The sequence below is a fragment of the Trachurus japonicus genome, chromosome 14 (assembly GCF_045865225.1).
Source record: "Trachurus japonicus isolate A0001 chromosome 14, Traja_1.0".
Classification (NCBI taxonomy): Eukaryota; Metazoa; Chordata; class Actinopteri; order Carangiformes; family Carangidae; genus Trachurus; species Trachurus japonicus.
The window spans coordinates 25,223,871-25,236,568 of NC_140920.1; the positions used below are offsets into that span (position 1 = coordinate 25,223,871).

The 12,698-nt window shown below is 42.3% G+C and overlaps 1 protein-coding gene across 20 annotated transcripts in view; it reads right to left on the bottom strand.

Moving 5' to 3' along the window:
• Positions 1–183: 183 nt before the first annotated feature.
• Positions 184–12,698, bottom strand: part of nbeaa (neurobeachin a) — a 107,095-nt gene continuing 94,580 nt past the window's right edge. For 15 of the 20 annotated variants that reach the window (XM_085798571.1, XM_085798578.1, XM_085798575.1 and 12 more), the window contains 16 exons: positions 12,307–12,409; positions 12,084–12,199; positions 10,851–10,963; positions 10,491–10,631; positions 9,987–10,106; positions 9,088–9,240; positions 8,795–8,959; positions 8,433–8,522; positions 6,729–6,921; positions 5,190–5,261; positions 4,407–4,562; positions 4,085–4,255; positions 3,894–3,995; positions 3,425–3,621; positions 2,214–2,365; positions 184–1,933 (listed from right to left, as the gene is read on the bottom strand). In XM_085798571.1, the coding sequence (XP_085654697.1) occupies positions 1,843–1,933; positions 2,214–2,365; positions 3,425–3,621; positions 3,894–3,995; positions 4,085–4,255; positions 4,407–4,562; positions 5,190–5,261; positions 6,729–6,921; positions 8,433–8,522; positions 8,795–8,959; positions 9,088–9,240; positions 9,987–10,106; positions 10,491–10,631; positions 10,851–10,963; positions 12,084–12,199; positions 12,307–12,409 (2,135 nt within the window). In that variant the 3' untranslated portion in view covers positions 184–1,842. The remainder of the gene's footprint in view (positions 1,934–2,213; positions 2,366–3,424; positions 3,622–3,893; positions 3,996–4,084; positions 4,256–4,406; positions 4,563–5,189; positions 5,262–6,728; positions 6,922–8,432; positions 8,523–8,794; positions 8,960–9,087; positions 9,241–9,986; positions 10,107–10,490; positions 10,632–10,850; positions 10,964–12,083; positions 12,200–12,306; positions 12,410–12,698) is intronic. The other 5 variants (XM_085798585.1, XM_085798584.1, XM_085798579.1 and 2 more) reach the window with 2 other exon arrangements.

A 12,698-nucleotide genomic window follows, 5' to 3' on the forward strand; every position in this document is an offset into this window, starting at 1 on the left:
GTCAATTGTGTTTAGAGTACAAGATGTTATCTGAGGAGTCTCTTGGAATCATTATAGAAAAGAAGACTCTTTTTAGACTGGTGTCACATAGAGTACATGCGTCAATAGGAGTAGGACATCCTCGATGTCTTAATGTCGCCAAAATAAGTGGAAACATGCGCCCAGTGAAAAGTCAAGTCATCAAATTCTTTGCATATTTTATTTTTCTTATCATGATTTTTTTTTTCAACTCACACATGTCATATTTTACATCTTTGCAATAAAACATGAATACAATAGTTTTTAGGGTTTCATAGATCCAAAAATATTTAACCTTTTTTTGGATACGTAAGTTGAACCTGTCGATAGAGTATGTGCATGTGCGCATTTGATCAAGATGGCTTCACACATACAGTACATCTCACATTTTCATCATCATCATCATCATCATCAACATCATCATCATCCCTCACGGCCCTCCTTCCCACCTCTATCAGCTACAGAATCATGATATTGCTTACAACTGTGAGGTTGTAAAACTTAATAATCACACATGAGCTCAACGTTTTTTAAATACAAACATCAATGCACAAATAATCCCGTCGGGAAAATGGACCGAAACAAAATGGCAGCCGACCAGAAAGAACCAAGCTAATAAATAATGATATGTGATTGGTGCAAAGTGCAAATACAAAACAAACTTTTACATTGATTTGATTCTCTTTTTTTAAATAATCAACAAATGTGGGTAAGTGAAGGTTTCCTTTGCGGTTTCAGTCTTATTCAGCTGATTAAGTCTCCCACCAAGCCTGAACCAAGACTATATGTACATATTTGACAAAACAATCACCAAATATACAAAGGAAATCATGTCAGTCTTGTGGTTGTCATCCGTGGTGGCACTGGCAAGACCTCTTCATCATCACCATCTCTGGCAAAAACCCCGTAACCATCCTTGACACTGCCGCTATTACCATCAGTCTTGTCAACATTATAATAATTATTACACAATATTTTACATACAGCAAGTCATTAATAAATTAAAGGTGATAAGCGCAGTTTGTGTAGTGAAAGAACAAGTGTCGACTCTGAAGGAGGCAGAGTCTTATTTACATAAAAATCCGACTTTAACCCTGCTGTGGGTAAAAAGAATATGATTAAGATTAGAAAATAAAAGAAAACCTGATAAAAATCAAATAAGAGAAAATAAACTCAAATCCCCAGGCAATTTTTTCAAGGGTGAATTTAAGATCAAGCCAATAGCACCGGTTTTGAATTGTAGTGGGTGGGGCTGGTTCATTTCTGACCGTATCTAATCAGTTGAAGGAGTCTTAATTCATAGTCCACCCAAATAATTCCCAGATGTAACTCCCCTCAAACCAAAAGCATGGAGAAAAAAAAATTAAAGGAGGATAAAGAAAAGAGAAAATAAAACTTAGGTTCATTGTCTGTGAAGCATTAAGCATACCAGCAACAGCAACTGCACCAGTCCTGTGAGTGGTACGGATATGAGCGACCTCTACAAGGTGCTTGACTTGCTCTTTTTCTCCCCATTCTGCAGTCTGTCTATTTTATTAGCAGGTTTTGGTGTGTATCTTCAGGGTATTGTGTGTCTGTGGTTGCACACGTGCGTGTACTTAACACGTGTGCACAGAGGAAGTTATTTTCCAGCAGCGCTGCCGCATCCTCACATCAAGTCAACTTCTTCGTCGGATTAGAGCCTAAGGTCCGGTACTTGTTTTTTCCTTCCTCTCAGTACCTGTGGTTTCCCCCGCGTTGCAGATACACAGCAGAATGCATCATCTCCTCTCCCCTCCGGTCCTCTCTCTCCTCTCCACCCTCCTCTTCCTCAAGCTGTCCACCTCAGTACCTGTTCTGGTGTTCATAGTGCCAGCGGTTGAAGTCTATGTTGAACGCCACAATGCTGCCGGACGCCATGCCAGTGATCAGAGTCCTGAGAGCAGAGCACACACACACACACAGAGTCACATCTGTAAACAGGCCACACATTCTCCATAAAACACTTCCCTGTGCCTGAGAAATCATGAATATAACGGCCACACGTCTGATGGTTTAGTATTCTCTGCTGTCCCCACGGCCGTGACCCACTTTCCACCCCCTGAGAACAGTCGTCCTTAAGAAGACACAGCCCTGAATTTGGCTGCCTTCTTACCAACGGTCACACTGCCTGCATCTACTTGTGTCTGTCACAGCGGCGCCCTGTCTGTTCTTACCTCTGGTCGTGCGACAGGTCCATGGCACGGATGCCGGCGTCACAGCCTGGGTAGATGTAAAGCTGTTTGAAGTCGCACGCCTGCCACACCTCCACAACTCCGTTATCACCTCCGGTCACCAGGTTCTGTCCATCACTGCTCAACAGGATCGCCTGGAGAGAGGAACCAGAGGAGACAGTAGGGTATACTACATGAGTCTGAGTAACAAGGGAAAGTATAAATACAAAAACATAAAGTAAGATCAGGTTTCCATCCAATTGTATCACATTTTTTTCAAAAAGAAAATGCAAATTTATGCCTGTTTCCATTCGTTATTGTTTTGCGATTACTGGAAGAAGACCTGTGGGTAAGTTCATTAGTGATCGTTTTCAACGTCGCAGGTTCATTGGCCGAACACCTCAGGAGACGGGGCTTCTGCCTCTGTGACGGCCAGTCGTTGCTCACACAGGTGGAGCTTTGTTACAATTGGACATGTTCTGGGATATTATGTACTCTGTTTTTATACTTGAATGACGTGATGTATGTTTTGAGATATCATGTATTCTATTTTAGTACTTGAACGCACATAACCTGATGTGTGTGAACATGAAGCCAGATAATGTTGACTGTAGCCTGATAAACAATGACAAGATATAGCTCTGTCACTCCGAGTCCAGCGCTGATGTACTTTATCTGTGACCTGAGTAAATTCTACTACTTTTGTACAAAAGACTTCTCTGGTTTGTTCTTGGGCTTCCAATATAAGAATCGGGATAACAGCTTCACTTCTCCAAGAAACATCATGGCAAACTTCTAAACAGCTGTCATTTGGATAAACTAACCGCACATTGGGGATCTAAACAGTTAATTTCTTGCATGAAACAATATTCAAACTTAATAATAATGACATAATAACAACAGCGCTACAGTGGGAAATAAAACAGCTTTTCACCTGTTTTACAGCTTTATATGCCGCTGCATTCTGGGAAACTTGTATACTGTATACTGTATACTGCGGTGTGAACCGCATCAGTTATCGTTTATTTGCAAAAGCTGTTTCCATAGCGAAGTTGCATTTTCCTTTTATCGATACGCTGACGAATCCACCCCCTCCAAGCGCAAAAACTTTTTGGATTTTTTGGTGTTTCCATCCAAGTATTTATTCGCAATTTTTGAAAATGCAAATAAGAAAAGGTGGATGGAAAGGCCAGTACCAACTCCCACAGTCTTACCCGTGTGGAATCGTTGACCTCCATTTGTGCCAGCAGTTTTCCATTTATGCTGAAGTTGCAGAAGCGGCCTCTCTCGTAGTAGATGATGCAGTGGCCCTCGCTGGACACCGAGATGAGACGGGGCCGCTGGCACAGCTCCGGCCCCTCCAGGGCCCTGAGCAGATCCCCTGTAATCGTGTGGACCAGACACGGGCCCTCTGAGGAGCAGAAACAAAACAAGTTATTGGAGATGCAGCTTCAGTGATTGTAAGGTTCGACGAAATATTGTGAGATCAATAGTGTATTTGTATTTAGAAATCATGCAGAAAACAAAAACACTTAAAATGAATGAGATAATAACATTTCTAGGGAAATCTCCATTTCCAATCTCCAAGGGTTAAATATTTTCTATATTTTTACTGATATTCAAATTTCACTGTGTAAAAAAACTGTAAAATTAAAATATATGTTTGGCACAGCATACACAAACCTTTAGCTCCACTGATGACCAACCCCAGCTCTGCACAGACGGACACACACACCACCTCGTGGTCGTGTCCTGTCAGTACTGCCCTGGGAGCAGGATAGTCGCCTGGAGGAGGAAGAGAACTCAGTTGAGAGACACAGCGACACAAACGTCATGACACCTCCTGCTCCTGCAGACTCAGTGTCGCCACTCACTGTTGTTAGGGTTGTCTCCTATAATGTGGTGTCGTCCGCTCCAGTACCACAGAAGAAGGGTGGCGTCTCTGGAGCCTGACACGATGTAGCAGTCTCCTCCGATGTAGGACTCTGACCTGGCCAGACACGTCACAACATCCCAGTGGCCAAAGACTATCTGGGTCAGCTTCCCTGTGGAGAGGAAGGAAGGAAGGAACGGGGAAGACAGCTCAGACTCTGTGCTCTCTGCTCATACTAGTAGGTTAAACAAGCAGGTTAGTGTGCTACGTGTTTAAATAAAGTGAAAATGTCCATGTCTTTAAATAAATAATTCAAAACCTACCAGTTTCAGTGGAGTAAACGCGGAAGCTCTTGTCCCAGAAGCCGCAGACCAGGATGTAGCGGTTGTCGGCGGTAACCACAAAACAGTGTGTGTTGATCTGGATGCTCTGGTCCACCAGGTCAGTGATCTGACGCTTGTTCACGCCTGAGTTGTTTGCTACAGGGGGGCGAACAGTGAGGCTGCAGGTTAACGAGGTCATACCACCAACAAGATCATATAATGAAGTCTGCTCCGACCTCTCAGGAGAGGTCACCACTCAGCTGTTTCTACAAAACTATGTTCTTAATGGAACATAGGACTGTAGCTTAACGCTGGGGTAGGCAGGATTTGTTTGAAAAACAAAATATTCACTTTTTTTATTAAAGAAAATTGTGTTCCCATTCAACTACAGTATCAGAAAGGAAAGGTCTGTGTGTTTGGGGCAATCACAGTGTTTCTCTATGTCTCTGTATGCAGCAGCCTGAAAAACCTACAGCTCCCAGCATCTTTGAACAATCAAGTCTATTTTGGTCTGGGAGGGTTCCTGATTGGTGCTACGCTGTCCTCCCGATTTGTTAGGACAGAGTACTACAGGGCCAGCCCATCAACCAATCAGGAACCCTCAGACAGACAGGGAATAGATTTAATTGGTCAGAGATACCGGGAGCTGTAGGCTTGTCTTCAAAACAAATCCTGCCTACCCCAGCTTTAATCTTAAATTACTATTAACAGAAGTTAGAGATGAAAATGTGAATAAATGTAGGAGTTTTCAGAAATCCACTGATGAGAATGTGGTGCACTGACCTATGAGAGGGTCCATCTCGATGGGTAGATGATGAGCCTGTTCTAAGGAGTAACCCGGAGCTCCACGGAGACCTGGATGGTGGAGGATCAAACATTACAGTCATACATATGCACATTATAAATCAGTTTAACTACATCCTCTGACCGCTCTGATACAGACTCGTGTTAAACTTCAGACCGCCCCTGTGTTCAAAGCTTCATTTCCATCTCAACTGCAAACCTCATGACTCTATCTGTGATAAAAATCTGTCCACAGACACTAGCAGTCTCCTCAGAAGCACCTCTGTGTTACTTTTCTGTACAGTAGGTGTCTCCAGGATGCCTGTTTGCCTTGATGACTCACACACACTCTCTCACACACACACACACACACACAACAAAAACAGCAGCCAGGCTGTCAGATCAGCTAAAAATAAGCAATCAACAACAAAATTCACTTGAACTGCTTCATGACAGTTCGTAATTACTTTACTACATGTAATTACAGCTCGCCTGCTGTGCTAATGATGCAGTTAATGAGGTTAATTATGCCTTAAATTAAAAACAATTTCAACATACAGGCTGTGTTAACAACTACTATAACCAAATACAACAAAACCAAAAAACTCTGGATACAGTAATGATCACAGAAATGAACCAACATCTGACTGAGAGTATTTGCATTTCATTTCCATAAGGCTTGTAAAGTCATCTCTGTATACTTCTGACAAAAAACAAACACTAAACTTTATTCCATTTGTAAAAGATAAAGATAAAAAGACAGAATCAGCAAATCCTCACATTTGAGGAGCAGAAACAATCAAGTGGAGCCTGCTTTTGCTTTTTGACTTGAGTTTGAATGTCAGTTTATTATCAAACGACTGCTGTAAAAATGTTTTAGAAAAGTGCTTAAAATCTACAATCACAATATCTCCAGAATGAAACGACTGTGTGTGTAAAGTAACAAAGCAGTTTATTTGTCAAGGTTATTTAAAGCCATGCACCATTCTTCACTTTAAGAGTTTTCACACCTGTTTTAAACTGAACCCTGGTTCACTTCAATGAATGAGGTTAATCATGCCTTAAAATAACACATGTTCACTTTAAACAGGGGGGTGTGGACGCTGGAAACCCTTGGTACATTATGTTAAAGAAGGTGTGAAAACAGTCGAAGACGTGGTGTCAGTCCAGTCATTAATAAAACTCTGGAGGGGTTCGTTTCTGAGTTCTGAACTCGATCCGACCCACCAGCAGCTCAGATGGTTCCTGTAACCTTCGTCCTGTGGTCGCTGTCCGGCTCCAGCCGAGGATCTGACCAATAAGTGGAGTGGACGTTCTCATGTGGTTTGTAATGATGCATTCAGAGTCATTTTCCACTCAAGGCAAAATGAAAATGACAGCACTCTAAAATGTGTCTCATTAAAGATTTTAGTTCCACGCTGACATCGATTTGATTATCACGACTACATGGCAGTAGATGTGGTGTCCTGTGATTTGTGTTGCCATAGAAACCCGCAGACAAGCCTCCAGCTGAAAACCCGCATTCATACCAGCACTCACCGACTGTGTTGTGCCAGCGGTTGACTGCAAACAGCCGGCTGCATGTGACGGTGACGGCGGCCGGTATGCTGAGGTGAGGGAGCGTGTTGGCTGCCACGTGCGTGACGGGGGAGTTGGACGGGAACTTGAGCACCATGATGACGTCCTGCTGCATCTGATCCTTAAACATCAGAGGGCTCTGGGGAAGGAAACACTGGTGAGACAGACAGAGAAAGAGAGAGGGAGAGAGAAGGACAGAGCGAGGGGGGGAAGGTCAGGAGGAGAGGAGAGGAGGAGGAGGAGGAGGAGGGAGGGAGGAGGGGGGGATGGAGATGGAGGAAGAGGGAGAGACAGAACAGATGGGACAGAGGGGGGGAAGGGAAAAGGTATATTAGTGGGAGCACAGGGTCAGAGCAGGTACACACACTGAGGGGGGCGGGCTCTAGGCTGAGGAGAGGAGATGGAGGCACTGGTTGGTCTGGGTTCAGGACTGACAGGTTTGGGTTGGGACAAAGATGGCTCTGATGTGGAGACACTGAGGCCTCGTGCTGCTGAGGGGAGCAGGGAAGACAGAGAGGCTAACACCAAGGCAGGATTTAAAAAAAAAAACACCATTACATAGACTTGTATGTAATGTCATTTCAAAAACCATTCCTATTGGCAGCAGAAATAATCTTAACTGTGTATAGGGCTGGAATGAAAGCTTCAGATCTGCTCATACAAACCTTTAAACCTGTAAATAACACGTAAAACGCTTGGGAAATCTCCTTTCCTTCTCTTAAAGTTAACTCAAGTCTGTCATGTGCATTTGCCTTTTAAGGTACCATCCCAGGCGGCTCATCTTTGGCAAGATTTTGGCTGATTTTACAGGAAGCCTAGTAAAATTTAAGTCCAGCCTAAAGCTTTGGCTAAAAGAAACACAAAAGTGTAACCACCTATGATTGACAGGCATGTACTCTGATCACACTGATGGATTTTTATGTATTGTTTAATTTTTTATGTACAGTATTGTATTTATTGTTCTGACGGTTGTTGTTTCTTCTGTCTGCCTGTCCAGGGACAGCAGATGTAAATTAGCTGTCAGCTAACTCTGGTACAATTACTTTAATTGTGCGCTGTCCCTGTTAAAAAAAAAAAAAAAAGTAACAGTAATTGATGACATAAGTAATTTAACATATCAATGACCAAATTTGGTCATCTGTGTAAGGAGGAGGGGCAGCAATTTGTCCGACCAATCAAATTAGTCTCAGACAACTTTGGATGGCCTGTCTGTCACCAAATCATGCAACTGCCATCTACGTTTACGGGACACGTTTGTGTCGCGGACTCGCGGTGCCACAGAGACGAGAGCTGTGACACTGGGTCCGAGGCTCTGAGCACAGGTTTGGTTTCCAGTAGCGGTGTGGAAGGCAGAGAGCCTCCACTCTCCCTGTTACAAACTATAAGTCTTTTATCTAACATCACCATTAGTCCCAAGCTGTTTAATGACGGTAAAAATGAAACATAAGGTAAATATCCTGCATGCTGTAGTTCTTCTGCTCTGTGCTACTCCGATCGGAGCAGCGTCCCTAGTAGCGGTCTGTTTAATGGTTTTGGTGATTCCTGATTGGACAGAGGGGGTGGGTGCTTATCAGTTATGCAATTTGAAAAAAAATCTTAAGTCCAGCCGCCTGGGATGGTGACTTAAAACAGAGTTACATTTGCTTGGGTGAGGTTTTTTCTCACCAGGTGCATGGCGGAGGAGCGAGGTGGGTGTGGCTCTATCAGCAGCTGGGATGGGATCTGACCACAGAGCTGGATCTGCAACTCCATGAGCTGCAGACAGAAGGAGATGACGTTAACATGGTGGAGGAAGAGGAAGGTTGCAGAATAACATCCCCTTCATTTTTATATACTGTACTTCCCCTGAAAGTCATTTGTGTGAGCATCATTATGAAATCTATAATATCTACTACCTATTTATCTCTGCAAACATTTCATCAATCTGATGTAGCATAGAGAAGAAATCTTGCAGACGCATCATGAGAGCGACTGTGCTGTAAAGATCAATTTCTGACTGAAACAAGAGTGATGTTGTGGAAACCGACCTCACGCTGTGTGGCGTCTACGTTGTCGAGGTTGATGGCTCCCTCATAGGACAAGAAGTTGAACACGTTGAGGGCTCGGACCGCCTCCGGCCCTCGCTGCTTGTAGCCAAATATTAGATCGATCCACTGGTGAAGCTGGCACGACACAAACTCGCTCTCCAAGGCCTGGTCGCATATACAGACAAGAGGCAGAGAAGAGGTCAAGAACGTGTTCAGTGTCGCTAGATTTAAAGATAAAGGCAAAAGACTTCTTCTTTTAGATGTTTATATTCTAGTAAATCTGTGTCTCTCACCATCCTGTTAATGCGGACAAAGTCTTCAGGTTTCTTGGCCCAGGCAGGAAGCTCCACGTCGCACACAGGGACTCCGTCCTCCCGCGCCCCGAGCTCGTACTCGTTACTGTTGACGAACATCTCAGGCAAGTAGTAGAACTCTGGGATCAGCTCCTGACAGACACAGCAGACATACAGTACCACAAAATGATTACAGTACTCTGCTATTAAATCTGACATTCAAGAAATCAATCATGATTATTAGTTTTTCAAAGCTGATACACACAAGTTGTTTTCATCTTCCAAACAACTACAATACTTTCAGTTCCAAGCTGAGGAAAAAAAACTTTATAATAAATACACACTATTAAGCATTAGTTAAGCATTAAATACTGAATCCTTCATTTATAACACATGAATACTCATTAGTATGTAGTTTATAAATACCATTAGTGCTTATCAATGATGAGTAAAACATTTTTAACTGTGTTTATAAACTACATACTAATGAGTATTCATGTGTTATAACTGATGAATTCAGTAACAGTGTGTACTTATTATAAAGTGTTACCAAAAAATCTATGTACATTCAAACATTCAAAGTCCATATGCATCGTAGAAAATAGAAATCAAACATTTTTTGTTATTGGAAGCAAAATTATTCTGTTTACGAGTGTATGACTGCAGTAAATAATGAATGTGTGTCTTTGTATTGTGCAGAATTCTGACAGGTGTTGAGGTCAAGGGCTTCAGACAACGTTACTGACACTTCTCATACGTTTAAAGCATCATTGAAACCTATTTAGCTGAAAATCACACAACTCTCAGTGATTGTTGTTTTGGTGTGTTCACGTCTTCACAGGCTGATCTGAACCCGTCTCCTCAGTGTGTTGTTCTTCCAGCCCTTCAGGAACAGTTACCTTGACATCGGCCGTGTCCCTCTGGCAGTTCCTCCATGAGCGGCCGATGCCAGAGAAGGCTCTCTCTGGATGGTCAAACTTGCTGTCATTGGCGTTGAGGAAAAACGTGGTGAACGGCTCCTAGAGACACAAGGGAGGATAGACTCATTATTAAAAATTGTGCATCATGGTGGGAAGGATAGGTATGTTGAATGTAATTGTATTTATGTATGTTTTGAATGTGTATGAAGCATGAGGGGTGGGGGGTTGCCTTTAAGTTGTAAGATGAGTATTTTATTTTTATTTTTATCAATGTTATATTTGATTTTTTCAGATTTTTTTTTTCATCTTATCCTATGTGTTTCTCCTTTTCACTTTCTTAAACAGACTATTAATTTGTTTATGCCACATCTGTGACATTTGAAATCTGAAATTGAAACAAAATAAAAATTTGAATGACAAAAAAAAGAAAAAAGTTGTGTCCGGTGTGTCTTCAGTTTTTAAGTGTCTCAGGTAGGTACTCACTATTCTGAGCATCCACATCAGTGTTGAATGAGCAGTGGAGTAGAGGGTTGTGTAGTGGTGAGGAGGCGTGCTGTCGTCGTCCCACGTCTCGTAGCGCTCTGCGTAAAATGCCGCTCGCTTGGGATTCAGAGCACCGATTGGCTGGAAGAAACCAGAGAGCGATAATCCATTTAAGTTAATGGGGAAGTCTTGGAAAATCAAATGAACGAGCTCCTGCTTGTTTTGATCCTCGGCAGGGGGAGAGTGGATACATTTTTCTGCTGAATCTTGATGTTTGACTATTTCTGACTTCATAGTATTAGCAGCACATTAAGAATTCATTGGAGGAGAAGTGCGGTAAGTGTGTCTGAGTGCTCTCACCTTGGAGAGGTCTCTGAAGTTTCCAGGCAGAGTGAGATCGAGCTCCTCTGAGTCATAGTTGGTCAAGACCCAGGGGAAGATAGGGTACTGGTTCAGGTCGTTATAGGTCCTCCCTGAAGGGACACAAGACAAATGGGAGAGGAAATAAATGACTGAGTAGAAACAAAATCACGACATCATTCCATTTTAGTTGTGTCAGGAGACGGTCCCACACTGTGACGCCCTGCTGCGTTAGTCTTGTTTGCATGTTTCCTTTAATCACTCTGAGTTTGACATTATGTGATGAATAGCAGCTACAGTATGGCGTTCACACTGTAAAAAAAAAAAGTGATTGATAGCATCATTGCTGCTAATTATCAGCCTTCAAAAGCTTCTGCACCTAACAAGTCAGGCTTGGGCTCAAACATTAAATCAGTGAGGCTAACTTCTGAGCACAGATTAAGTGCCAATTAAGACAAACAAGGTCGTATGTTGGTGAGATAAAAGACGATCCGACAGAGGGAGGAATAAAAGCACAAGCTGCCGACAAACTGCTGCATGCCAGCATATGCAAAGGCTTTTATACTAATTTTCACTGTGTGGCATTCATATAGCTGCAAATTAGAAACTCTAATTGTATATTGTAATATTCAGTCTGACAGAGATACGTACATCTAAAAATAAATTGATATACTCCAGTATTTAAAGTAGTTAGTGTATAAAGAAAATAAATGGCTGTAGTAATTATTTTTTAAATCATTGCTTATATTATATTGCTTGCACATTATCTATCGTCATTGGAGCTACATTTATTTAGGTAATTTTTGTATTTATATGTATTTACAGGCCACACTGCTGGTAGCTGATAAAAGGTTCATCTTTTTAAATCTTTCAGCTTTTTCATCTGGTCCCTTTCAAAAGAATATATCACTGTGAATTGGTTTCTTTAATGATGTGCATCGGGGGGAATACAAACAAGATGAGTGTGCAGTGTCAGCCTGTGCAGTTATTTTAAACAGCGCAGCCCAACAGGAAGTGTCGGAGCCACAAAATAAGGTTGTGTTTTCAAAATCGATCTCCAAAATTGTTCAGTGAGAAAATGAGGATGCTTTCTTTCAAATAATTTAAATGTTTGCTCTGAGAAAATGGGGAAACAGACCAGAAAGGGATGTGTGCTAGACTACTGACTGGTTTATATATTATTTAAACACTGATTCAGAAAAACAAACTTTGCAGAATGAGAGTGAACCTCACCTGCAATAGTGTTGAGGAACATGAGGTACTCAAAGTTGGAGATCTCTCTCCTCTGCCAGCGCTGCGTCATGTTGGACGACTTGAAGAGCTGACGAGGGGTGGCCAAGGAAATCCGCCTGCAACACAAACACACACACATTGAAATTAATTTCCCTTTTTAATCAAACCAGACTACCAACAACCCTGAGCAGTGGTGGACCTGCTGACTCCACCTGGCACCTACCTGGCCTGTGGGAGACCGTAACTCGTTCCTACTCCCACCCGTGGGAGGCTGTAGACCACCCGCTTCACTGTGGCCTGGTCGGGGAAGTTAAACATCACAGACGCTGCAGAGATGGAAGAGGCAACATGTAGTCAACGTGATGAAAACAGAGGGTTTGTGACAATTCATGTGCAACTGGTGCCGAGCAATATAATTAAAATCTTATACTGGGGCATTTATTGAACGGTACAGGTAATGGTTGCACTTTAACAGCGAAGTAAACAACTGCTAAAGCAAAACTTATTTATATAGTTTAATTAAATGTTTAGCTTGATACAGTCTTACTTTAAACATTAAAAAACCATTACATTATATCTATTTCTAATTTTGCACAAACTTGAGAAGTTCAGTGA